We start from the raw sequence: 27753 nt of genomic DNA, 5'->3' as shown, positions 1-27753 counted from the left end.
AGAGAACATAGTGTAACATGTGGCTTAGACACATTTACTGCTGATCCTTCCAAGCAGACAACTGTCAGCGTCAGTTACTTGTTGACAGAGTAAGTATATCAAAATGAAATTCTGAATCAAAGTTTCATTTTAGAACTTTAGGCAAGATGCAGTCATGTTTCATGTCCCCCAGTCCCTCTTGATAAATGTTGTCTTCAAGGGGAAATAATGCCATGGGAAAGTTAGTGAAATCCTTCTTTAGTAAATGGAAATTTAATTGCTAAGCAGATTTTTCTTTAGCAGATAGACACAAGGAAAATCAGGTGTTATTTGCAGAACTGTTCTGTGGATGAGACATTTGAGAACACTGTCTTTCTTTCAATTTTCTGCCACATGCAAGCTTTTCTGTATGACCCTACTGCTAACTTACCTCTCCTTGCAGCCCAGTTTCACTTGTTTTATGGGTAGTTAGAACAAGTGAAAGATGCAGAGCTCTCTTAGTTCCTTAAGATCTGGTGCAGTGTTCATAATTACTTCTCCTCTCCTTTGCTCTCTCTACATTGTTTTGTACAAGTAATTCTGAAGTGGACTTGGTCATGCTGGGTGTCACATTCGTAGCTTGATGGTTTTTAAGAACTATTAATTTTTCTTCAGTATTACAGACACTTTTGAAACATTCACACTTAGCCTGTTGTCATCACTGTTGGTTGATGGGCCGAATTCTCCTTTTTACAAAGCCTTAATTGAGTCTGGTGTTGGTACAGATTTTTCTCCAGATGTTGGGTAAGTGTTAAAATTTACATTTCATGGCTATAAGCAATATCGGAAAAGTTAAAAACCACTATTAAGTTGTGAGAACTCATCTCTCTTGCAGGCAGTTTACACCAGAATAGTCTTATTTTAATATTAAAACTTATTAAAGAGTTTCTCCTGGTAAACTGTGAAGCTTTCTCAAGTGTAATTTTTGACTTGTCAAAATAATTTGATAGAAGCTAAGTTATTTTAAACAAAATTGTATTGTTTAAAGCTTAGGAACAACAAAAACTTGTAGATAAAACATGGCATGCCTACAATGTCCTAATTTACTTGGGTTGTTCATCCTAGACATTTAGTATTACTCAGAAGTGTTTGCTAGCTTTTCTCTGTACTGTGTTGCATTGGTTTTTTGCTTTAATTCTATGATTTAGTAGTAGGTGGGTTTGTCAAAAATGTGCCTTTGTGCAATTAGGTGCCATTAACTTGCCATCACCTCAGTGCAAAAGTGTTTCAGCCGAGAGTTACGCAGACTGTAGCTCTTGCAGTCTTTGTTTTCTGAGTGCACTTAGCAATGCAGGCTAAGGGTGGGTGGATTGTCGTTGCTGGCTCAGCTGCTCATCACATTTTGCCTTTATTGTCAGCACAAAGAAAGCAGCACTTTCCAGGAATGATTAATCTGAACGATTTTTAGACTCAAGGGTGACAAAAAGCATGCCTTTTTCTCCAATGACTTTCTCAGATGGGAAACCTTACGCTCATCTATGATTTTAATGTCTTACTCTGCCTGTCTTGACCTGTCTCTATGTGAAGTCCTTGGCTTCCTGCAAGTCCTGTGTCATGCATGCCAATGCCTTGCAGACATCTTAATATACGAGAGCATAGCAGTAGAAATCCATCTTTAGACACTCAACTAGTGATGAGGTTGTATTTTTTGTCAGCTGAGCCTTTTCAAGGTTGGCAGTGTTCATATGGGGTTGAACCATATAGTGAGCTGTCTTCAATATGCTTTAGTGACTGTGCTGATGAATCAATCTCCAAGAATGAGTTAGAGTCCAGAGATCAGTATTGCAGAATTCCACGCCTGAGCCTGCCATTGAATTCCTTCTTTGTTTTCTGGACATGCAATAGTGTTTGTTTACAAGCTGATGAGCACCTATTGTTTTTTGTTTGTTGACTTTGGTTCAGACTGGAAGGTGTTCTGTATTCCTGCAAGTGTCAGTTTGTTTCTTATGATTAACCCTGCCTGGCAGCTTGGACGAAATTATCTTTACTGTTTTGTTGTTGCAAGTTCCCATAATAAAAATTGCAGCAAACATGGAACACTTCATTTTGACCACTTACTGTACAAATACTGCTGTAAAAGTACCATTCCACTCACCTGCTTAAGTAGAATGTATGTGTTTGGTGTTACATGCAGCTAAAATTTTCACCTTAAAAAAGAGAGACTTCTTTATTTGAAAGTACTTAAAAAGGAGAGGGAAGATGAACAGAAAATACCAGCTTTTCTTCTGTAACTTTTTCTTTCTCTAATACCATGTGCCATATGTTTTCTTTACAGTGGCTACTACTACTGAAATTGAACAAAAAATGCTTTTAAGTTCTGTTTCTTGCCTCTTTCGTGATTATTTTTCTTTCTATCTAGCTTGTAAAATGTGGAAATGTTGGATGATTTTCCCCTTCTCCTGCCTTTGTTGGCAGGTTTAATGCTTAGGTTCTACTTGTCCCTGAGTTGGGTATATTTTATTCTAGGTTTAATGCCTCAACAAGAGAAGCTTATTTCAGTGTGGGACTACAGGGTATCGCTGAAGGAGACATTGATACTGTGAAACAGATCATTGCTACAACAGTTGATGAAGTTATTGTGTGAGTAATGATAAATTTTTGAGAATACTGTTAGTTCTTATAGTTTTTTTGGTTATTAATAGTATAATAATGTATAGGCAGATGATAATACAGACATATATAATATGCCTTAAAAATTCATTAATAATAAAATTAAGGCACCAAATCCACGGGAGTATTGTTCAATATTCTTAAAATTGTATCTGCTGCTTCCTTTATTATAGTTTATTGTCATCACCATAAACTTCAGGAGTTTAATGATACTAATGCAGTTTCACTAAATAATAGAACATGAGATTATTTCATATCACTTTTAATTCAGTGTTGAAGACATTATGTTGTAATGCTTCCTTTATCAATATTATAATTCATTTTCATAACTTCACTTAATGTGATTAGTGTTAATGGATATTATTTCCTTCTCTCATCACCCTCTCCCAAAGGAAAGGATTTGAGGAAGATAGGATTGAAGCTCTACTTCACAAAATTGAAATCCAGTTGAAGCATCAGTCTACAAGTTTTGGACTTGCCCTGACATCTGTAAGTCTGTGTGTGTTCCCATTGTGTGGTGTTTCTTTAAGAATGGATTAAAATATATATGTATAGCCTACATATTTATAAAATAAGAGGTCATAAAACTTTTCTCTTAAGGGCTTTTCATTTGTTGTCTCGTGTACATCTTTCTTCTTTCTTCTCAGTAGCTGTCAGACTATTTCTGGACTCCTCGCTGTATGACTTGATCAGGCAGTGAGCCTGTTGTCTCTGTCTGAATAGTAGTTTTGGTTGCAGTAGCACTGATTAATTCTGTGAGGGACATGCTGTACTGGCTCTGGCAACTGTATGTTTTGACTAGATGCCTGTGTATTTTTAAAAGCCAAATAGAAGGACTGTATTTTTCTATGGAGTTTAGGATTGTACTACTATAATTTATTTTCAAGATTCACAAGTGAAAATATATACCAGTTCTGGGCCTACTTTGAATTTTGGTACTAAAACTCCTTTATTTTCAAGATTCACAAGTGAAAATGTACACCAGTTCTGGGCCTACTTTGAATTTTAGTACTAAAACTCGTATGGAAAACATGTTCCACAGCAGAATGCAGTGTCTTTAAGAGGTCTGCAAGTCATCTTATGTTTGGGAATGGGTTAACTACACTATTTGCAGTCAGTGTGGAAATCAGGGTCTCCTGCTGCCATTCATTCTCCAGTGTTCTGTTTCCTTCTGCTCTGCAGCAGCTTCAGTTGTGTAGTGGCTCTTTTGCTTTCTGTCTCTGAAGTGATACATATTCTTCAGCATGAACAGGAGTTCATTCCTCTGGCATATACAGTTTGTTAAAGAAGCAGAGCCCTGGATTAACATGAGACTCGTAAATGAGAGAGCACAGCCAAAAGCTGTTCCAAATCAGATTGCCACACAGCCAAATCATGGATATTTAGTTGCCTGTCATGTTTCAGAGTAAGATCTGGCAAAATGTGCTTTTGATAGCCAGTACTTTGTGGCTTGTCTTCAGACTGTGTGAGTAATTCTGATGAAATACTTATGCATATACTTCCTTTCAACATTTTTAAGTCTTAAAGTTGATTCAACAGTTAGGCATTAATTCTAGAACAGAAAGCTCTTGAAAATTTCTTGCTTTTAAAGACCAGTCTTGCAACAATTAGTGTTAATACTCCATGGTGGGGGAGTATATTTCAGTTTCTTTCCCTGAGGTTGTGTTTTAGAAGTTGACTTTGAAGAGGGCCTGGAAGGGACCTAGTTATAAATAAAGTGATCATACAGTGGTTTGGATTGGAAGGGACCTTTAAAAGTCATCTAGGTTCACCCTCCTTGCTGTGAGCAGGGGCATTGTTCACTAGATCCAGTTATTCAAAGCCTGTTCCAACATGGCCTTGAACTCTTGCAGGGATGGGACATCCACAGTTTCTGTGAACAACCTGTCCCACTGTCTCACCCTCATAGTAAAGAATTTTTTCTTTTTGTTCAACCTAAATCTACCCTCTTCCAGTTTAAAACCATTGCCCCTTGTCCTGTCATTACAGAACATGGTAAAAAGTCTCTTTCTTATAAGCCCCCTTTATATATTGAAAGGCCACAGTGAGATCTCTCTCAAGTCTCCTCTTTTTCAGGCTGAACAACTCTTAAGTCTCTCAGCCTGTCTTTGTAGGAGAGGTGTTCTGGCTCATTGCTGTGGTCCTCCTCTGGATCTGCTGTAACAGGTCAATATCTGTCTTGTACTCTGTGCCCCAGAACTGGATGTAATACTTCAGGTGGGGTCTCATGGAAGTGGAGTAGAAAGGGCAGAGTCACCTCCCTCGACCTGCTGGCCGTGCTTCTTTTGATTCAGCCCAGGATACGAAAGGCTCCCTGGGCTGCAAATGCACATTGTGGTCTCATTTCCGATTTCTCATCTACCGTTATCCGCAAGCCGTTCTCTGCAGGTCAGCTTTCAAACCATTCGTCACCCAACTTGTGCTGGTTACTGGTTATTGCCCTAGCCCAGGTGCAGGTCCTTGCACTTGGCGTTCATGAATTTCATGAGGTTCACGTGGGTCCACTCCTCAAGCCTGTCCAGGTCCTCTGTATGGTATCTCTTCTCTCCAGCATGCTGTCTGCACCTCTCACCTTGGTGTCATCTGTAAACCTGCTGAGCATGTACTCAGTGCCTTTGGCTGTGTTATGAATAAAGGTATTGAATAGTATCAGACCCAGTACAGACCTCTGAGAGTCACTTGCTACTGAATAAAGGTATTGAATAGTATCAGACCCAATACAGACCTCTGAGAGTCACTTGTTACTGGTCCCTTTGGATGTTGTGCCATTGAATGCAACTAGCTGCATATGGCCAACCACCTGAGTCCTTATCTGTAGAATAGTCTATCCATCAAACTTGTCTCTCTCCAGTGTAGCAATTGAGGGTATTGTGTGGGACTTTCAGAGGTCTTACAAAAGTCAAGATAAGTTAACATCAGTTCAGATATTAGGGAAAAGCTTTTCATGGAGAGGGTGGTCAAGCAACAATTGGTGTTAATACTCCATGGTGGGGGAACAAGCTCTCTTAAGTGTAGCTGTTTTGGCTGGGATAGAACTAAGTCTTCGTAGTAGCTGGGTTGGTGCTGTGCTTTGTGTTTGTGCTGCAAACAGTGCTGGTAACACAAGAATGTGTTCATTACTGCTGAGTAGGGCTGGCACAGTGTCAAGGCCTTTTCTGCTTCTCACCACAGGCCATCAGCTAGGAGGCTGCCCATGTGAAGCAGAGTATGAATTCCTTGTTTTGCTCACTTGAGCACAGCTTTTGCTTTACCTGTTAAACTGTGTTCATCTCAGCCCACATTTCCTCACTTTCACCCTTCTGATTCTCCTCCCACATTGTGGTGTGAGGGTGGTGAGTGAGTGGCTGTATGGGGCTGAGCTGCCAGCCAGGGATAAACTGTGATACCATGGAAGTACTCGTGGCCCCAAGCATGTCAGTGTTCAAAAACCATTTGGACAGTGCTCTTAGATACATGGTTAAACTTTTAGGTTGCCTGCTGAGAACCAGGACTGACTTGTTGTAATGACCCCACAGAAGTTTTAAATATGAAGTGACTCCTTTTATTTCAAGTGAATTAATTCAAGCATGTTCTAAAAGAATACTGTTCTTTAAATCGCATTAGGGAATTTCCACAGAATAGATGAAAAATAGTTATTACTTGGTGTCCTAGGTTAGGTTGTGACCAATGGTCTCCAGAAGCTGTTAAAGCAGGTGGGGCAGTGCTTGTTATCTCCTACTCATCCCTGATAACTCTCTCAGGGGCTGTCTCTGTTTAATGGTCAGTCAGGGCCCCAGGCATGACCCAGAGAATTACATCGACCCATTTGGAGATGCTTCACCCCAAGGGGGGGAGCCAAGCATTCCCACAGGGATATCAGCTGGGGTTTGGACCAGCACAGAGCCCTTTGCCTGCTGGATTCCCAGAGGACAAGAGCTACCACTGGACCTTCAGGTGAAGAGCAGATGTACAGGATCACTGCTCCAACAGACCCATCACTCCAGGAGGATGCAGCCACCATTTAATTGCACTACTACCAACAGCCTGACTGACAGGGTGTCAGGTTGCTTTCTGACTCTGTCAGTGGTTTCTTTTTGTACTGTTGCATTTGTATTTTTGTTTTTCCAATTAAATCGTATTTCTGACGTGGAGTCTCTCACTGGTTTGCTTTCAAACCAGCACACTTGGAAAGACTGAAAGCTTATGATACCTGCTTTGTAATTAAAGAGGTAAGAAAAGAGAAGGTGGTTTTGACAATTATGATACATTTGTTCTCTATGTGCTTTTAAAGGTTTTTTCTTTCATATGTCTTGGGATTTTTATATTTTGCTTTGTTTTCCTTTTTTCCCCATTCATACAGAGTAGAAATGGAGAAGCTTTTGGTATCTTGCCCTGTGGTGTAGTTGAAGAACTTTCCATGGCAACTTGAGCAAACTTATTAGTCTCAAATTAGAGAATAAAACTAGAATAAGAAACTTTCCAAAAGAAATGTCCTGTGAATATTTCTGGTTATTTAGTGTCTTCTCTCTCCAAAGTCCCATCTGTTTTGCATGTTTGAGTTACCTTATTATGAATAATTTCATCTGACATATCAATGGGTAGACTGTAATATATGTGTACATCTTTGACTCTACCACCTGTTTGTTTTTTTTCCTTCTGGAGCTGAAAAAAAATTACTTTAAATGTGAGGGAAGAAAGAATATTACAATATATTTTTGAGAATACAGATATACACATATATTAAAAAGAATTTTTAACTGTGGTGGTTTGGCATGATAAAATTTGCTGCAAGAATGGAGAGAACAGGGAACTGATGATGATGGATTAGTCCTTTAATCTGAACAAAGATTTCAGCTTTTTTCCTCCCCCTCCAAATGCATTGGAACTACTCATTCTATGTTTACTATTCAAATATAAATGATATGGTGGTTTTGGAACACAGATGATGTCAGTTAAAGAAATGCAGAAGAATTTTCCAGCTTACCTAATTATTCTTTCTCATTCAGTATATAGCTTCATGCTGGAATCAAGATGGAGATCCAGTGGAGCTTCTGAAGATTGCCGATAAAGTCTCTCGGTTCAGGGAGTGCCTTAAAGAAAATCCCATGTTTCTTCAGGAAAAGGTTAAAACATATTTTAAGGTAGGCAAAGTTCTGGAAAGTCATCTTCAATATTAATCACAGTTTTATGTTTAAACTGAAGGCTGTTTTTATCACCATACTGCCTATTTCTAGGAGTAGATGAACAGCAGCACTTCTGAGTGAAGGATGTTAATTTGGTCATTTGGAAACACACTTAATAGAACATTGATGAAATGCTGATGTTTTATCAAACTGTGGTGCCTGATGCTATAGAAGGGCACACGTTTCCTGATGAGAAGATCAAATGTGAGCAGAGAATTACAGACGTAGTTACGTGTCCTTTGTATTGACATAGCAAGGTGTATCTCTTTTTCCTTGAAAAGGATTTGGTTATGAGTAAGATAGTTTTGGTGTTCTTCGTGTTCATTGAACTGCTGTCTAAATTTTGCTCTCAGTGCCAGTTACTTTCCGGTCTTTTTCTTGTTTACCTCTCCATATGTTCTCCTGGACTTCTTGCAGAAATGAAACCAGTAAAGGCATTATAACACTGAATATTTCTGAAGCCCTGAATGAGCTAATGACAGAAATAAAAAATCCAGTGATAGCAATGCAAAAATGGTTTGGGTTTTTTGTTTTGTTGGTGGCTTTTTGGTTTTGTTGCTTTTGGTTTTTTCCTAGTCAAATTGTTTAAGTTGTTCTGAAGGGCAGATCTATTATTATAGGTAACTGTCGACCTGATTTGAGTAAATGTCGGTTCTCACATGCTCAAAGGAAAGAAGAGACAGTGGCATCAGTTGAAATCAGTTTTGCTAAAGGTATCTTTAGTGTCTGGAAGTAGTATGGAGCTGTTAATGTTTTGGCTTTTGTAGGGAAGAAATAGAGATGCAGTATTTTTGAGAATGTGCTTCACTGTGTGGTTCTGCTGAGGAGGCTGAGCCAAAACCATGATGCAGTAGGAAGTGATGAGAATAGTTGGATGTTCTTATATCAGAAGATAATGCACTGTTGTACCTTGTGCCAGGAAATCACTAAAGCAGGCAGGCAGGGAGCAAGGGAGAGAGGCCTTGTGCCAGGAAATCACTAAAGCAGGGAGCAAGGGAGAGAGACAATGCTGTTCATCCAATCCATTTTACTGTGGCTGGCTAACTTTGTGTTTCCCTCTTCATCTCTGTAGTTGGTCAAGTTTCTGCAGTCTTTGCACATAGGCATGGGGGGAGATAAACTGATAAAACAGAATCTGATTATATTGTCCCAAGTAATTGGTAGTGCTGTCAAGGACAGGTGTTGCTGTTTAAACTCTACTTTGAAATGTGCAGTTTTTGAGGTCACTGTCTTTTGACTAGCCTCCCTGTGTTATGTAAAATGGAAGCTGCTTGAGTAATTTTGATATTAAAATTCCATAGTGTGATATAAACAAAGAGGAATTCAACAGCAGTTGTGACACTTGCATAACACCTGGAGTTCTATGGCAGCAAGGCTGATGTAAAGCATTTCTGAGCAGGATAAGGCATGCACATTTGAATCATATGGGATCTCTGTGCACTCAAGCTTGGGCAGGTTGAAAGAGGTGTTTAATGAAACCCTCCTTCATTTAATGAAATTTCTCATCTTAGAACACTCTCCAGATAAAACCTGTGGCATGCTGTTCTATAGTGTTATGTACAGTTGTTTAACCTTGATTTAATTAAGCTAATGAGTACTGTGTGCCATTGAGGGATTCTGATTCTATACTAAAATTTCTTGTTCATGCTTGTTGTTGTGGTAAACTGCCTCTCTTCCCCACCCAGGCAGCAGACTGTTCTGTATGAAATCAAGAGTTCAGACTGCATGTTTATGATATTTTTAATAATATGAATGCCAAATGATGCACAGATTGTTTCTGTCTATTGCTGATGAAGCAATAATCTGATACAAGGAAGTTGCCCTCAGAATTAGTGATGTTTTGGTTTGGGATATATTTCTGCAGGATAATCCACACAGATTGACTCTGACAATGAGTCCAGAGGAAGACTACCATGATAAACAAGCAAAAATGGAAGCAGAAAAGCTGGAAAAAAAGGTCAATGCCCTTTCTGAAGAAGAAAAAACCCAAATATTTGAAAAAGGTTAACTTGCTTTTTTCATATTTTTATTTGGGTAATTGCTTAAAACCACGGGTTTTTAGCTGGTGTTCTGTAGAACATCTTAAATTCACAGGCACTCTGCAGCATTCTCCTGAGAGGCATGATATTTTTAATTTATTCAGTCTAAGTTTGTGTATATGTGTTTATAGGGATGTGCAGCACAGTGTTTATACTACAGTGTATGGTTGGTATATTCCAATGGTTTTGACACTCGTTTATAGGGATGTGCAGCACAGTGTTTACACTACAATGTATGGTTGGTATATTCCAGTGGTTTTGACACTCAAAAATAGGATGAGCAATGCCTGTTGGGGCAGAAGGGAAAGAATAAGCAGCTCTGGATTTTAAAACAATTTCCTGTGTTAACTTACAGTAAATAGAAGATGAATTCACAGAGTCACAGAAAGGCTGAGGTTGAAGGGGAGCACAGTGGGTCATTGGTCCAACCTCCCTACTCAAGTAACTGAGCAATTGCACAGGATTGCTCCCAGGTGGTTCTTGAATATCTCCAGTGAGGGAGGGAGACTCCACAGCCTCTCTGGACAACCTGTTCCAGTGCACAGTTGCTTGCACAGTAAAGAAATTCTTTCTCATGTTCAGGTGGAACTTTCTGTGCACCAGTTTCTGCTAATTGCCTTTTGTCCTGTTGTGCAGTACCACCCAGAAGAGCCTGGCTCCATCCTCTTGACACCTTCCCTTCAGATACTTAGAATTATCATTTACCTTGAAGATGTTTATTTAGGAGCATGAGGTCTGCTCCATGCTCCTATGAAACTTACATTTTGTAATTTTATTTCTTACGTTTTCTGCTTAAAAAGCCAAGGTCTGCTCCATGCTCCTATGAAACTTATATTTTGTAATTTTATTTCTTACATTTTCTGCTTAAAAAGCCACCTACAAAAGTAATGTGTTTACCTTATTCTGGGCAGTAACTTTGACTTGGAAACCTTGAGCAGTCATCTTATTTTGTGAAAGCAGTGATCTAGTTGCAGAAATCCTCTAAAAATGTGGTGCTAATATTCTGAAACTTTGGTGCTAGTTAGGAGATAGGGGACCACAAAATCAGAGGAGGCTTTCCATTTAGGAAGATAAATTGGAGAATACTTAGAGGTGACCACATAGATTCTGAAAAGCTGAAATGTGAAATTAATCACAATGATTTAGCTGTATCTGTGTACTGACAGAGCACTTGAGTAAGAACTAGAGAGAATAGGTTATAGAAAGAAGCTTCTTACCTGCCAGGTCTGGGTCACTGTTCACAGACCTGGGTGACAGGACAGACTGGCAGGTGTCACTTCTTCAGGGATTAAATTGCATGTTACTGTAAACAGGATGTGAGGAGGGGATTGGAAGGAGAATTTACGAAGAGTGTTCGGTTTGTTGCTGTTACGTGAGGAGGGGATTGGAAGGAGAATTTACAAAGAGTGTTCTGTTTGTTGCTGTTACATGATGGTCTGCAGAATTTGCTTCAGTAAAATGCTTGAAAGAATGGCAGGTAGAAGATTCCAAACATCAGACTCGTGGTGTTTTGATCTGCATCACCTCAGTAGGTTTTAGGTTTTGACAGCACTTTCACTAAAAGCTGGAAATGACAAACTCCTATTCTCTCCTTACTAGGTTTGGAATTAATTGCTCTTCAAAGCAAACCTCAGGATACCTCATGTCTCCCAGCTTTAAAAGTGTCTGACATCGAGCCCAAAATCCCATTCACTGTGCTGGAGACAACACTCACAGGTTGGTGTCAACACTATTTCATGCTCAAAAGAGCAGCACTGTTGGGTTATTACCTGACTGCTTGCTAAGCTGTTGGTCCTTGCAAAGCATGTGTACTCACTGTGTTTTCCATAGTTATGGTCCTTTTCTTCCAGCCCACCATGTCTGAGCAGACAGATTGCAGTGGATCTGCAGAGGCCATTGCCTCTGAGTGGCAACATGGGGCTGTTTTCAGCTGGAACAACCTTCTGCCCTCCCCAGTGCTGGTGGGAGCACTCCTGATGCCATGTCCCTACCTCAGGCATACTCCCTCCCTGCCCTGCAGCCAGAGTCTCTGGGTGGCATTCTTCAGTGGTCCTGAGCAGTCTTCCCATTTTCCAAAGGCTTACCAGGTTGCAGCACTATTGGCAGCTGGTGCACTCCCTCCCCACCCATTCTTTAGAGAATATGATGTACAGGACCTAGGAGAAAAAAGGCAATAATTGTCTTTCCTCATAACTTCAGTGCAAGTTTGTCTCTGCTTTGCCAGTGGCTGCCCCATGCATTGGTAGGAAATGGTAAACTGCAGCTTCGTTATAGTTCTGTTACAGTCAAAATCTTGCAGGTAAATACTGTTCTGTAGTATATTCCTAACAGGCACTTGCCTGCAAAAATTACCAGCAAGTGTCAAGACTATAATTTTGATGCTAAAAATGACCTCCTTTTTGTGAAAATTCTAATGTGTATATTCTAATATCCTAGCTTAGAGGGAGTGTATAGTGCAGGAACCTGCTTTTCTCAACTTTTAAAGTGACAAAGACAAAAATGAGAGTGAAAAGCTTGAATTGCTCTGAACCAAATTACCATTTCCTTTATTTGAATGTTATGTCTAAAATATGACCTCTGCCAGCAGAATTCTGTCTTCAGATTGTTCAGGTATCCATTACTTTGCCATGGACAGAAACAATTAAATCCCTCCAGTCCAGCATTCAGTATGACATGTGGTTTAAACAGAAAGTGGCTGTGAAATGCCGACAAAAAATTACTCTTGATGGGAAGTTCTTGTAAGAATGTGTTTTGCTTTTGTGTGTTTATGGTAGGAAGTTGTTGGTTATTCTTTGCTTTTGGGGTTTTTTTTCTCCCTAGCTGATGAAGTTCCTGTCCAGTACTGTGCACAGCCAACCAATGGGGTGGTGTATTTCCGGGCTGTTTCCAGCTTGAACACCCTTCCTGAGGAGCTCAAACCATATGTGCCACTCTTCTGCAATGTCATTACAAAGTGAGACATTTACTTTCTTAGAAGCTACAGCAACAGGCTGTAGTGCAGCTTGCCAAAATAATATTGCCTTTAATAATATCAGCTTCTGTTCTTACTCTAGAAGGGAAATGCTGAGAAGTTGATTTCGTGCAAAAACAGTGGTCTTCCCTCTTCCCTACAGAGTTGCCAGCTCGTTTCCCCTTCTCAGTCACTCTCAGCATTGACTTGTTGTGGAACATCAACAGATTGGAAATTGCTATAAATGAAAAATATCCGAGCAGAAATTAAAGTTTTTGGTTGGATAGACTCCTGGTCCAGTTTCACTGTGTGGTCACAGAAACAGTGACCCCATCACAGGGGGAAGAGGAGCACAGAGTGCTCCTGGGCTGGGAGGAGTATGTTCTTTTATTGGTGATAACACCTTATCTGATGTTACTAATGCAGTTCTATATGGATGTTGGTAGCAAGCCTGCCCATGAAGTACACTTTTTAATACGCCAGTTTAAATTAATAGAATGCTTTAATTGAAAAGCTTGATGTAAAGCTTTTATAAGGCATGAAGTAGTGTATTTGCTTGGTAATTCCCCAAGTTGTTTAGTTGCTAAATTAGTATTGTCCTAAACAGCCTGCTTTGCAAATGCCATATTGGTCCTGATTTTGGCATACACTGAACATGGAAATAAATCTCTGGTTTTTCACAGAATGGGATGTGGAGCCCTCGATTACAGGGAACAAGCCCAGAAAATAGAACTAAAAACTGGCGGGATGTCTGTTAGCCCACATGTCATTCCAGATGATTCACACCTGGATGTGTATGAACAGGTAAATGAATCATAAACTCGCAGCTGTTACACTTGCAATAACAGCTCTATAGTTGAGTCAGCCAGGGCTTCCAGGCAGAGGCTCTGAAAACTTACTGCATAAAAGGACTCATGCCTTTCTGTCTTTTCTATAGGATATAAGTTAGATAATTACAGTAACTTAGTATTTTGTCTTAAGAGGAATGCTTGATGTGGGTGTCCTGTTTAAGACACTGCCTTCACTAGCATCTGTCACCATATTTTTGAGTGCTGCCAAGCCTTTTGGACTCAGAGGGTAGAGGACAGAATGGTGTAGTGTTATACATGGAGATTGCTGTTAACATGTTATGTCACTGCAGGCTCATTAGTTCTAAGTGTTGGGCATAACACTTGTAGCAATATTTCTTACGATTTTTTCAAACTTGCTGGGGGTCTGCTCCCCATGGATCCTGGAGTTGAATTTGGGGGACTCCTTTGCAGAAAGGTACATCCCAGGATGGTTTTGTTTGTCCTTGTTGTGAACAAAAAGAGAAATTTTGTTTCTGAACTGCTGCTTACTGTTGAAAAGTAGAGACTGAGGAATTGCCTGGCTTGCTTTTTGTGAAGAACAGTCACATTTCATACCTGCTCTGACTTTAGTGGCACAGTCTGCATTGGAGTGGTGATGTGATGTGTAGCATTAGGTTGGCATCATTGCATCACTCTCAGAAAAAGTTATTGTGTATTTCTCGGGGCATTGCTTTGGTTGTCTTATGTGAAGGGGTTTTTTGTGTTGTTTTTCATTTTTTCCTTCAGGGTGTGCTCTTTTCATCTCTGTGCTTGGATAGAAATCTGCCAGACATGATGCATTTGTGGAGCGAAATATTTAACAAGTACAGTACATTGGGTTTGTTTGTTTGTGCTTTGCATTTGTTTTGGGGTTCACTTTTTTCACTTTTTCTCCTACCATCATCATCTTCCTAGAGATCCTCCTGTGGGATTTCTTTTCATAACTTAATCTTTAGTGTCTTTCTAAACCTAAGTATTGGATCAATTGCATGACTATATAGTGGATTAAATGGACAGCCATCACTTTAAAAGGTCCTTGTTGAACTTGAGATGATGAATGATTCAGTATAATAAATTTCATTGGTGTCTTTTTGCATGAGACCTGCTTCTGTTCTTTTTCAGCCCAAAATTTGAGGAGGAGGAACATTTCAGAGTGCTGGTTAAGAAGACTGCCCAGGAGCTGTCGAACGGCATTCCGGATTGTGGGCATTTATATGCCTCTATTAGAGCCAGCAAAAACCTTACGCCTTCCGGAGAGCTGCAGGAAATGTTCAGTGGGATGGATCAGGTGGAAAGTTAATTATATTCTTCAGCAGGGCCCAAGTCCTCAACTTGGGCATCCAAGTGTTGGGTTTTTGCTAATTCTCTCTATTGGTAATTTGTAGGCTTAATCTGTAGTCTTTCTGCCCTCCCTTCCCACACAGGTGAAGTTGATGAAGAGAATAGCAGAAATGTCTGATATTAAACCAATACTACGCAAGCTACCACGCATTAGGAAGTATTTATTAAATAGTGACAACATCAGGTGAGTTCCAGCTGCAAAGGAAAGGGGCATTTTGGTGGGAGAGGCCATGGTCTCTGTGTGCCTCATTGTGTACTGGGGTTTTGTGAAACAGGAGGTCTGTGGAAAAACTGTACAAATGTTAGTGTAAATTTTTCTTGCTTGTAGAGTGGTAGCTATGGCTCATTTTGTACCCAAAGTGAGTAAATGGCCTGTGGGGTTTTACAGAAATACTCAACATTCTGCCTTCCCCTCACCCCTCTCCCTTAAAGGTGCTATTAGAGAAGCACTGTTACATTGTCTTGTAATAGTGCGATACAGTTTGGTTTGAAATTTTTTCTTAGGTAGTGACATTCTGAAATCTGCTTTATGCATATATTGAAAAAAATAAAGATGACATGTTAAGGTGTGTAGTGTCAGATGCATTAGTTCCAAAAATGGATCTGTTTGAAGAGACATGAATCACAAAATTTTGTTTTACAAAGCATGAAATGATAAATAAAATTATGAAAATATCTGTACCATTCAAAACCGTGGTAGGGCTGCCTGTAAAGAGAGGATACAAAGGGCATTAGTTTCTTTCTGCAGCATTGATACTTGCAAAATTGAGGTAGTCCTGCCCTGTGCACAGAAATGGTTTGACAGCTACTGTTCAACTTTTGGTCTGAAGGTGTTTTAGGCCAAGCAAAAGAAAATCAGTTGGACTGTGACTTGTTTGTGGATATTTTGCACATCAGATGCTGGATTATGAGTATTTTGCTTTTTTCTGTCATAATGGTACCAGAGCTCTCTGATCCAACATTCTGATGATTTCATAGAGAATGGTTAGAAAGACAAAGTGGTACAAATTATAAAGGACTGCCTGAAAACACCAAACCATATTTTAAAACTTGGTATGTATTTTTGACAGATGTTCAGTGAATGCAGCACCTCAGCAAGTATCAGAAGCATCTAAAGAAGTAGAGAAATTTATAAAGGGCATAGCTAGAAGTAAAAAAGAGAGAAAACCTGTTCGTCCCCATGTGATTGAGGTGAGAAATTATGTAAGTTGAGACTAGGCCACAAGTACAGTTGACTAGATCATGTCATGACCCCTATGCAATCAGGAGAAAATTGTTTGAACTCAAAAACTATGTCCATACAAAGATACCTGAAGAAATTTGCAAGAGTCAACTCCGTGATCAGCTGCTCTGTGTTTTGCCACAGAAAATCTCTTCACTGCTATCAAGTAGGCAATAGAAATCCTGTCAGTCAGCAGGTGAGCCTTGCCCTGAGGTTACTGCTTTGCCATGGGATGTGGAAAAAGAATTTCTTCCTTTCCCTGTTGCATAAAACTGCAATTTCTTTTTAGCTGAGCTTTACGTGAAATGTTGGCCAGAAGCAAAGAGGGCATGATTTGCAGTTCCTCAGTTGTGTAGGAATTTGTTTTGTTATCAGGACATTTGGCACACAAGTGCTTGATTCAACAGAGTTGACAAAGGATTTGCTCTGTCAATATGCAGATCTGTCTTAATTTCTGATGAGACTGGAATAAGCTCCCAGTTCCTTACTCATGAGTGAAATGATAGTCTGAAATTTTATGGGCCTTATTTAATCTCTGTCTTGGTGTCTCTCAATGCCAAATGACTCTTGCAAGGAGTATCTTGCTTACGTTTGTGAAGGCACAGTTTGATTATTGTCTTAGAGGTTTGAGTGTGAGGGGTTGTTGCATTTGGAGTAGCATTGGTGTAAATTGTTACATCATCTTTTAATATGAGGACTGTGTCTCTTGTAGAAATCTTCAGAAGTGAAACCTGTGGGAAATGAAATGGTCACTGGTTTGCAGATCACAAGGAAACTAGTTAATGTAAGTACATTGGGGATATTGGTATTACAGGGCTGGTACTAATGGTCTGTCTTAAGCTGTTCTATAGAAGCACAGCTCTGAAACTTCACATGCTCTTCAGTTCCACTCTGACTGGATTGTTTCCTTAACTAGCCATCAGCCACCTTAATCACTTCTGGTTAGTCCCTTTCTTTCCTACATCTCCTCTTTAAATTCCTCGGAATGGGAATGATGCCTGACAGAAGAGCATTAGTGACAATTAAGTGAAAAATCTGTATTTGGCTACAGGAGAGGAAAGGAGCTGAGCATAGCCTGTGCTTTCCTTTGAGGAGGAGGCAGGGAGAGCTCAGCCCACAGGTTTGCCTGTTGGCCAGTGAGGGAGATGCAGCATTGAAGCTACTGGAGGTCTGTAAGGCTCTGCTCATGCTTCAGTGAGCACACAAACCAGGTGTATGTATGAAAGAAGTAAAGGAACAAGGTCTGCAAAGGCCTGGAGACATGAAGAGGACTGGAAGTTTTGAAGTGGGGTTGTAAAGAAGGATTGAGTTTATTGCAGAGGATGTTTGAGCATAAATTCATACTGCAGCTGCTGTTGTAAATAGTTTATTTTTTTATGTGGGTTACAGTTTCTGAGTAAGTTTTTGACATCTAGAGTTTAGTGGATGGACTGAAATACAAAGTGGTGACCATATACTTATTGGATATAGAAGTGGAGAGTACTGAACACTTGAAAGTAAATTGTGGCCAAATCCAAGCTCCTTGGTAGTGATACAAAACCTGCAGAGCTGAGAAGCTGGGCTGCAAGGATGGATAGCTGATGTATGGTGTCCCTGTACTGCAGTTTCCCAAGGCAGTTCTGTGTACTGGATTGCTGATATGGGCACAAGCAAAACATCACTGGTTGCAGTGTAGGTTAAGTGGCAGCTTTAGCATTTGTGTGTCTGTATGTGTTTGGCAGAATTTCCTAGCTCTCAAAAAAGTGAGAGTTCTTACATGGATAAATTTTCTCATCTGCTAACTGTGACAATAATGCTTTCTTCTCTTAGGATCCTACTTTCAAACCATGTCAGATGAAGACCCATTTTGTACTTCCCTTCCCAGTGAACTATATTGGGGAATGGAACAGTTCCTCACAGCTGCAGACTATGCAAGGTGGGAAGCAGAACATCAGGGACCTTCTCTGCTGCATAGCACAAAGCAAAACTGAAAGTGTTGAGCTGACTGCAGAAAATGGAGTATTGATAAACAATCATTTGCAGTGCATTTGTCACAAAATCTTTATGGAGCACCTGTTACATGGCAAGGTACAGAGATGCCCTGTAAATGCTGAGGTTAAGTAATGAGGGGCTGCTATCCCCTAATTGCCAGTAAGCAGCTCTGCTTACTTGGAGATGTCCTGAGTTGACAATCCTGTTGCATGTAACAAAGGTTAGGAAGCTGCTCTCATACTTCATTAAAGTGAAATAAATGGAAATAGTCAAGGAACATTCCAGACCTGTGCCCCTTTACACCCATGTCACATTATTCAGCTGTTATTAAATACTGAGTATTGCTGTAGTTACTGCTGTAGATTACAAGAAGCTGTGCATTGCAAATGAGGATCTGGGTGAGCTTTAGAGGGAGTTGAGAATATTGTTGTCCAATTCACTTAACATCTTTGCTGTTGGTATTTCTTTCATTTTACAGCCTTCGAATTCTTGCACAGGTGATGACAGCTAAATTCCTACACAGAGAAATCAGAGAGAAAGGAGGGGCTTATGGTGGAGGTGCTAAACTTAGCCACAATGGCATATTCACTTTCTACTCCTACAGGTAACGGGGTGTGTTTATATTCACTTTCTACTCCTACAGGTAACAGGGGGTGTGTTCTTTGCTGCTCATGGCTGGGGGTCCACTGACTGCACTTCACTTGTGTGTCTTATATTTCACTTAATTGTAGCTATCTTTCAAGATGAATAACAAGAAAGTGCTTCAGTGCCCCTGCTGATAAGATTAATTGCTTAATGAATTGCTTAATAAACTCCTCCTTGCTTTCACTTATTTCATCCTGTATTGAAGAGGCCCTAAAAAAAGGGAATTCAAGACTATTCTAAAATTGAGACCAGGAAGTAGAATGATCATGTACGTTAAGGTTACACAGTGTCCTTCAGTGACTGGCTGGAATCATTGGAGATGAGCTAGAACTGCTTTCTCTTTCCTTTCCTCCTTTTTTTTTTTTTTTTCCCTCCAGTCCAGAACAGTCACTTGGCCTTGGTCTTACCAAAGCAGTTTTGGATGAAATTTGAACTGGAGGTATTAAAGAGTAGTTGTAATCCTCACTAGAGATGTAGTGTGGCTGGAATCCTGGCTTAAGTCATTTTTCTAGTCCAGAGGCAGCCTAGCACAGTGCTTGGTCAGGATTCCTGACTGAAATGTGAGCAGCCTTGCCTCTCTGAAGCTTCAGCATGGTAGGACTTCTCGTGGCCATAGTCCCTAACTTGCCAGTAGTTGTTTACCTGTGGCATCTGTTTTACAGACAGGTAAACAGGTGTAGCAGGAAAAGCAGCTTAGAGAAGATAGAGGATATCATAAATACCACTGGTGTGGAGAGTAATGGCAGTTGTGCTTACTGAGCTGCTGCAGCAAATTCATAGTATGTTGTTCTGGCTTACCTTACCATCTTTTATGGTAGATGTTCTCTGCACACTGTCTTGGAACTTCTTTTGGCCAATTGATCTTCTGCACCTGTATCTAAAATTCTAAATCTGATTTATAACAGTACTTTCTTCTGGGGAAAAAACCCCAAACCAAACAACCCCAAAGCCTCTTTTTGTACATGAAAAGGAAGTTTATCATTTGTTTTTCTCTGTTTATTTATGTTTGTGTGATGCATAGTAAATTATTGAGAACACAGCAATTTCAGTTTTTCATTTTGTAAGACTAAGTAACTAATTTTTCTTTTTCTTCTAAGAGATCCAAATTCATTAGCCACCTTAAAGACATTTGAAAAAGCAGTTGAATGGGCCAAATCTGGAGAATTCACACAACAAGATATCGATGAAGCTAAACTAGCAGTTTTTGCTGCTGTGGATGCACCAATAGCTCCTTCAGATAAAGGTATATATTCTCACCAGCATTGCCAGCATTTGCTTATTAATTTATAAGCCTAAAGAGAAGAGTTAGTTTGCTAAACTGTCAGATGATAAAATTTGTACTTGGAAGTTGTAAGCTAATTGCAGATTCAACGAAGCAGTCAGTTCCTGTTGCTCCCTTTCAGCAACACCACATGCCTTCAGGCTGTCTGCTGAGTTTCTTGTACTCATACTGCTCCTTGATGTCAGGTGCACACAGCTGGAGATGGAGATCGAGGAAATGACTTTAGGTTTTGGAAAGGGCATTAAATGCAGACAAATAGAAAAAGAAGTACTGGTCCTCTGATTCAAAGAAAGCTGAAGGATTACTGTCCTGGTACAAGAAGTGTTATTGTAAAATGTGCTTGTATTAGCACTAACTAATTAAACAAGAAAACTCAAAGTGAAGCTGACTTTAGCTGACAGTCTGGTTCTGGGCTGGGCAGTTAAAAAGTCATTGGTGCTAGGTACACAAGTGCAGTGCCTGCACATTGGGTAAGAGTGATGACAAACATTCTTTGGCATTTGAACACACATAATAACAGTGACAGCAAACCGAGTGGAATGCTGAATAGGAGCACTTTCCATAGGCCTGGGAGCTGGTGCAGAGAGAACAGCAGTCCCATGCTGCTGTTTCAGTCACTGAGCCCTGCAAAGGCCTTGAACAACCTTACCTGGCTGGGAATTCAGCCCTGCCTTGGGCAGGAGGTTGGACTAGTTGACAGAAGTCCTCCCAAGCCACTTTTCCCCTCCCCATGATTATCTGCCTGACAAAACAGCTTTTCTGTAATTATTTTGAAGTTCGTCTGGTTGTTCAAGGACCCATAGAATTAATATTAAAATACTGTAGGAAAGTATTCCAACTAAAGTATTAAAGCATTTGTATGTAGATTTTTCTGTGCAGTACCAAAAGGTGATCAGACTTTGTGTTGCACATGTATCACAACTGACTGCAGATTCTAAGAGTTTGTTGTTATAAATCACAAAGTAGAAGCTTTATGAAATCCAGTTTGGCTAAAACATTGTTGGATGGAACTGAGACACTTAAGGAATTATGTCTAGGTTTCCTGGACCACCATTATGTTCAGATTTTTGAAAAATTATATCCATTGAACAGAATACAAATGGGGTTTTTTTCCCCAAACAGAAAACTCTTTAGTACCTCAGCCAGTTCTAAGGTTTGATGCTTCAGTTAGGTATTCTCTCAGAACAATGGCCCCATGGCAGTCTCTGTTCTTGCCTTCTAGCACACATTCCTGTCATAGTTTGCACTCATTCCTGCATTTGGCTGTAACTGAGATTCCAATGCACAAGTTCCATGTGGGGTTTTGTTTTGTTGCTTTTCCCTAGGAATGGATCACTTCTTGTATGGGATTTCAGATGAAATGAAGCAATTGCACAGAGAACAACTTTTTGCTGTCAGCAGTGACAACCTGGTTGATGTATCAAACAGGTAAGCCTGTGCTCACTTTATGAATATGTGTTTACTTGAAAAGTAGGACAAAAACCTAATTTGAAGAAGAAAAGAGTTTGTGAAAGTTGTCATAGTAATTTATTGGATTCCTTCCCTTGGCCCTTCATACTACTTTCACTATTTCCTTTTGTAACCTAGAAAAAGAGATGTTAATCATGTCCTGCTTACTGCATTTTAGCAGGTGGAACTCTGTCCTGTATTCTGAGCTGGTAGGAGGTTGTCTTACTGCTGCAGGGCCCAAAAACTGTGGAGCAAGAGCACACTCAGTGTATGAGCTGGTTCTTTTAGATTCATAGGTAGAATTCTGTGTCTGACTTAAGAGTTGCACTACTGCAGAGTACAGGGTTAGGGAGAGAGGGTTGTGGTGACTCAGGAAAACCACTGTAAATCAACAGATGCTGTAAATGCAAACAAGTTGTCCCTATCAAAGGGCAATTTTATCTGCGAGGGAATAGTTTTAATTTGTCTAGCAGTGCTGTGGATAACTGAATCCAGCAGCTTTCCACTTTGCATGTTTTGGTTTGGGTTTTTTTCAGGTATCTTGCAGCTGGGAAGAGCACTCGGGGTCAAGCTGTACTTGGCCCAGAAAATGCAGATATCACCAAAGATCCCTCCTGGGTCAAACGATGACTTGCTGCTGCACATCCATGCTGACATAAATCTGTGTAATTACATCACTAGGAGTTTTTTTAGTAACTTTTAACAGTGCTGTGGTCCAGCTGAAGCATTGCTGTTCTTAACAGTGTCCAGCAAATCAGTTAAAAGCTTTCCTTCTTGAAGTAACAATGTGAAAAATTCTCTACCCCGACAGTATTTGACAGGAATCACATGCTCTGCATGGCAAAGACAGACAATCTTTTACTGAAGACTCACTCCTCCAACTGCATATGAATACTATATAAATGAAGTACTTTTGTATATGTAAAACTCTAGTTTTAAATGCTGTTTGTTTGAAATCATGTCTGCTGTTGGGTATATAAAGAACTGTCTCTGATACTGACAGGTCTCATTCTTTGATGTGTCAATTCCAACTTCCTTTACATAAGCCACCTACAGCCAAATGTCTGTGACAGTGAGGTGGAATGTACTGTCAAGCTGAATGTGTATAGTGATTGCAGTGCAGTGGGCAAATCCCTAATGAATCAGAGTACAATCTATTTTAAGTTCAATTCAGCTTGCCAATTTGGGCAACACTGTCATATTCTGATGTGACATGATCTAGTATTTATTATAGTACTCCTGTCAAGGTCCAGTTAATATAAGCTGGCATGAGGAAACATTTTTGGCTGCTTGTTTGTCAGTCTAATTTCAAAAATCAGCATTAACCTTTTTCATCATTTTTGTGATTTTAGTACGTCTTAAAGAAGCTCTGAGAAAAAGGAAATAAGGAGCAAGGACCAAGTTCCACTCTTCTGAATGTGAAATTGTTAATGCCTCTCACCACCCCCAAAGAAATAGTTTTATCTATACTATACAAGGAGAAATTGTTTTGAGTCCTAGCCTAGAAGCAATGAGAAATACTTGTCCTGCTGTGACTGACTACTTCCTGCAGGGTTAGGAAAGGAAAAGGACAGTTTCTTTTTTCCTTCACAGGTGTGCATAGAGAATCCTTCACCACCAAGTGTTATTCCCCCACTTGCTTAAATGCAGATGAACAGAATTTGTAGAATACCCCATCTGATTGCAACAGTACTTTATTTCACTTCAGATATATTAAGCACATCCTGTAAATCAACACAAAGCTAGCCATCTACACTTCTTTTTGGGGTGTAAGTACTCTGAAACAAAGTGCAGTAGATGAGTAACTTACAGAGTGCATAGAACAGTGTTGCACTTGTTTGTTAAAGGGCAGTATTGGTAACTGGTGCTTTTCCATTAGATGCTAGGGTTTGTTTTCAAACATAACACACAGGACAAAATCTGTATGACAGCTGAATGTCTTGTTTCACATAAAGTGCTGGAACAATAATTTAAAGGTTACAAAACAAAGCTGTAATGATTCTAAAGCACTGTTACTCACAATGTGCATCTAATGACAATAATCTAACCGTGATGTGTTTAGATGGCTCCGGTCTCTACTTCCTTTGGGCTGTGCATGGCCACATGCTCCAGCTGGCCTGAGTCTGACACATCATAACTAGTCTTGTACTTGGCCAGGATCTTCATCAGAGGTCGCAGCTTCAGCCACCACTGCTCCTTGGGAATCCTGTGTCTGGTGGGGAAAACAGGGAGGTGATACACATGGGGTAAGGCAAACACCTTCCTTATAAATAGCTTCAGACATTAACCTTTATGGTGGGATGTAAACACTGACCCAAAATGCAGAGAAGGAAGGACAGAATCCTGAAGGAATGAATACATCCTACTGGAAGATATTATTTATAGGCAAGCGTAATACCAGATTTGGGACAAAAATCCTGCCCCACTGAACTGAACCAGAAGTAATTCTAGGCATTGGAGCAATGGCAGTTACTAAAAAGTTATTTAAAAGCACAGCAGAGTCCCAGAACTCACACGGAGAGACTGGCGAGTACAAGGAGGATGAAGAGAAAGCATAAAGGGGAAATAAAGTGAACCCAGTGAATCAATGGCTGAATGCAGGCCAAAGCCAGAGGGAGTAAGACATCAGGCAAACACTGTGTCAGCACTGCAGGGCAGTGTTTGTCTGCAGTGGTGAAAGGAAGGCTGTGCTGAGGTGTTTAACATGTAAGCAGTGTAATACGTACACAAAGTCTGTTTCAGTCTTGAGCTCAGCCACGGGTTGGAAAACAAGGTTACGTCTCCGCATTCCCAGCAAACAGACCGAGTCATCGTTATTGGCAAATATTTTTCCTGAAGAGAAGGAAGTAATTCAGGATCTTTCTTACATATGTAAGGGCAAATACCATTTTTCTGTAATTAAACTTAACCAAAAGCTTAGTGTAGCTTCATTCCAGTTACTGATTATTTAATGGATGATAAAACATCAATTAGTGCTTTGATCGGGTTAGAGCTTCACTTGTTTTGCTTAGCTGTGATAATTAGCAATGAAATTACAGTGCAATTAAGCAACAATAAGACTGAATCTTAACATCCAGTTTTGTATTAGATTTTAGGAAATGGTGCTTTACAAAAATTCCCAAATAAGACACATTACCTCCTTCTGTCTCCCATGTAGGCAGCATGAAACAAAAAGAACAGATGTAACTATATAAGCATCAATTCCTTCACACATGAAAACTTGCAATCACATTCGTATTCTTTTTTTTTTAAGAAAGATGAGAAAACAGCTATTTGAATTATTGACCTCACTTGAGGGGAAGGCTTGGTACAGCAGGAAGCACAGCAAGGCACTACTGAATAATAAAACATCATCAAGGGGGGGAGAAGAAGTATGTTCACTAACAAACATTCACATGTTTGCATAGTGGAGTAGTCCTATATACTGACAGATAATCAAAGACAGTAACAAGAGATTGCATCAAATTTCTGCACCTTTTCGGTAGGTTTCTTTTAGCTTTTTGGAGATCCACTGCATAGCTTTTGCCGAAATTTTTGTCCCAAAATTTCTATCAAACGGTGAAGGTGCTCCACCCTGTGTTAAAATTGAAGTGTGGGTTAGCTGAGTTACCAAACCAGGATTTGTATCTGTTTCATCAGTCATCTCTGCTCATGCATTATTACTCTATTTCCTGATCTTTTATTTCCATCCCCCACTGATAAAAACAAATCAACCAAACCCCCACCATATAAATCAATCTAAGGCATTTATTTGTGTTCAGCATCTGTAGAATTCTCATGGGATCTATACTACTTCTCACTTAGCTGAATGGAGGGCACTGTTTCCCCTTCCTCTACCTCAGTGGTGAGTGCAGCCAAATCACAAACTCCCTCTCTGCCCACGAACAAGCTGCAGAGTGAGATGAAGTGATACAGGTGCAGAGGCCGAAGGAGCAGCTTCCTGCTCTCTTCCACAAAAACATCCATCTGCACAGATTTTGCTAATGAAATACCTTTTCCAAGGTTCAGAATATAGATACATTATGGATGGGCAGGTAAGTGTATTGTAAGAAGGTATTTCAGTAATAAGAAAAAAATTATTAATACAGACAGAGGAATAAAAAGGAAAATTGTTAAGAATTTAATGTGGGATTTTTTCCTAGATTTTTCAAAAGAGATGGCAATAAAATCCAAAACTAAAAAAACTTCAGAGTTATCTATAAAAAAATTATTCACCTTTTTCTTTAATCCTGAATCAGACTTGTTAGAAATCCTTCAGCAGTATATGTTCTTTGGCCATACACAGTTAGGCTTGTCTGTAACTTTAAGGTCATATTTACCTGCTGCATGTGGCCCAACACATTTTTTCGACAGTCAAACACTCCTTTTCCTTCTTCAGAATACAGCTGATAAATGAAGTCAGTTGTGTAGTTCTCATTGCAGTTCTCATTTCTGTAACAATTAAGGTTAGATACAGTTAGCAAATTTTTTATAAAGCAGTGGATGTCTTTACAGCTATTGAATGACAAGTGTTTTCCCATTTACTTGATACCAGTAATTCTAGCTTGGATTTTTTCATCTGATCACATACACTTCCCTGTAACATGATCATGATTTTGCAGTCTGCACTACTGGTAACATCACTCGGAATCCACTGTCGAATAAGGCACTGAAAAAACTGCACATCTGAAGTCTGAGAAATTCATTACCCAGAGGAAAAACTGCATTAAACCAAATAGTCATTGACATCCAAGGTCATCATTTTGCCACTTATAAAGACATGGATAATTAATAGTACCTTCAGCTGTTCCTTACCAATATTGGAGGGTATTTTTCACCCTAGTCATATAGTAAGTAGAACCTAAATATAATGGTATCCTCATACAGCTTATGGTGGTCTTCATTTTCTGCCCTCCACTATTTGGCAAACTGAAAATAAATGCTCAAAGAGAAGCTACAGCCTGATTCAGTCTGTCTGCAATAGTATAATTTTAAAACATGCTAATCAATGTATTTTAAATATTTTCATTTCTGAAATACATCTTATTCTATGTTATTTCCTTAAATCTACATCAGATTTTTATAGTAAAGGCCATACTATACATGTACACATTTATGCTCCACATTACACCTCTGGTAAGAAAGAATCTACAATAAAAGACAAACCCAATGAGAAAACAGGCTGGAAAGAGGACTAAATATTACAGAGCAAATGTATTTACATAGAAAAAAGAAAGTTTGGACTTGAGCTTCCAGACAGGTCCCAGAATTGCCTTCTGGAGCAACAGTTTTACTAAGAATAATCAAGGAATATAGACTTGGAGTATCATTCCAAGTGGCAAAGCAGCCTACCTGGCTGGAAGTGCTCAGCATCACTGATGCCAAACATTACAACTACTTTTGCCTACCTCAGCACTAGGCCACGCTGGATACTGGTTTTCATTTTTTCAGTCAAGTGTTCCACATTAGCCTAGAAAAAAATAAAAGTATGTTTCAAGAGCCACACAAAACTCATTAAAGTTGTTTTAAAGGCTACATTTCCTGATAAAGTTTGACAAGTATTTCGCATGAAACATTATGGGCAAATTCAAATAACGGAGGTTTTTGGAGATCCAGAATAACATACTGTGTATGGCTAACTGTCTTTGGTTAAACCTAATATCTTCCTCTGGATCACAAGTAACTGATTTTAACAGCAACACCAACTTGTTTTTATATGCTATACTTGTACAGCACCAAGCTTGATATATATAAAAATAGAGAAACTATCCCAGAAGAGCAGAGTTTGCCCTTCATCCCAGTCCTGTCAAGGATACAGTGCTGTGCTGCTACTCCTATATAGGACATGATTAGCACATACCACTGAGAAATGAGTAGGGTTAAGTTCTGATTCACATCTCTGTGCCTTTCAGGATTTTTCTCTTGGTTTAGCTTTGCATTTGTTCATTACTGCAGCTAGAACAAACTACCTCAAAGTGTAAAATCCTCACAGCAGACAAGTTCCATATCAGCTTGTGTATGTAAATACACCCTAATCCATAATCCTTAAAGCCTGAGGTCTTTATTTTAGTAACACCTCCAGACATGCTCTGACTAGCTGTGCTATCAGTCAGCATCTAACAAACCTGACATACTGTTACTTTCTGGCCTGAACAGCCTTCTAACACTATACTATCATCACGAAAAAATATTCCTCTCCCCTCTATTTTTGGTTTTCTTCTAAAACTATCCAAGTCTGTTCATTTATTTTGAATT

The 27753-nt window shown here is 39.6% G+C and overlaps 2 protein-coding genes across 3 annotated transcripts in view; one reads left to right on the top strand and one right to left on the bottom strand.

Moving 5' to 3' along the window:
* PITRM1 (pitrilysin metallopeptidase 1) lies at positions 1–22357 on the top strand (the record flags this gene model as incomplete). Its single annotated transcript, XM_009070903.1, is given in 20 exon segments — positions 1–89; positions 634–762; positions 2485–2598; positions 3021–3117; positions 7614–7748; positions 9655–9793; positions 11429–11545; positions 12650–12782; positions 13463–13583; positions 14357–14433; positions 14732–14897; positions 15034–15134; positions 16021–16141; positions 16885–16956; positions 17982–18063; positions 18066–18087; positions 18622–18747; positions 19886–20031; positions 21396–21498; positions 22056–22357. Coding segments are annotated over 20 exon segments (2184 nt in total), but the record flags the coding sequence as incomplete, so codon positions are not given.
* Positions 22358–23197: 840 nt separating this feature from the next.
* The window catches only part of PFKP (phosphofructokinase, platelet), a 36756-nt gene continuing 32200 nt past the window's right edge, over positions 23198–27753 (bottom strand). Inside the window, exons 17-22 of one of the 2 annotated variants that reach the window (XM_009070901.1) lie at positions 26907–26968; positions 25839–25950; positions 24994–25093; positions 24656–24661; positions 24246–24351; positions 23198–23731 (exon numbers count right to left, since the gene is read on the bottom strand). In XM_009070901.1, the coding sequence (XP_009069149.1) occupies positions 23578–23731; positions 24246–24351; positions 24656–24661; positions 24994–25093; positions 25839–25950; positions 26907–26968 (540 nt within the window). In that variant the 3' untranslated portion in view covers positions 23198–23577. The remainder of the gene's footprint in view (positions 23732–24245; positions 24352–24655; positions 24662–24993; positions 25094–25838; positions 25951–26906; positions 26969–27753) is intronic. The other variant, XM_009070902.1, reaches the window with a different exon arrangement.

Source organism: Acanthisitta chloris, unplaced genomic scaffold, assembly GCF_000695815.1.
Source record: "Acanthisitta chloris isolate BGI_N310 unplaced genomic scaffold, ASM69581v1 scaffold7723, whole genome shotgun sequence".
Lineage (NCBI taxonomy): Eukaryota > Metazoa > Chordata > Aves > Passeriformes > Acanthisittidae > Acanthisitta > Acanthisitta chloris.
The sequence above is the reverse complement of the archived record's forward strand: the minus strand, read 5'-3'. Positions and strand labels throughout refer to the sequence as shown.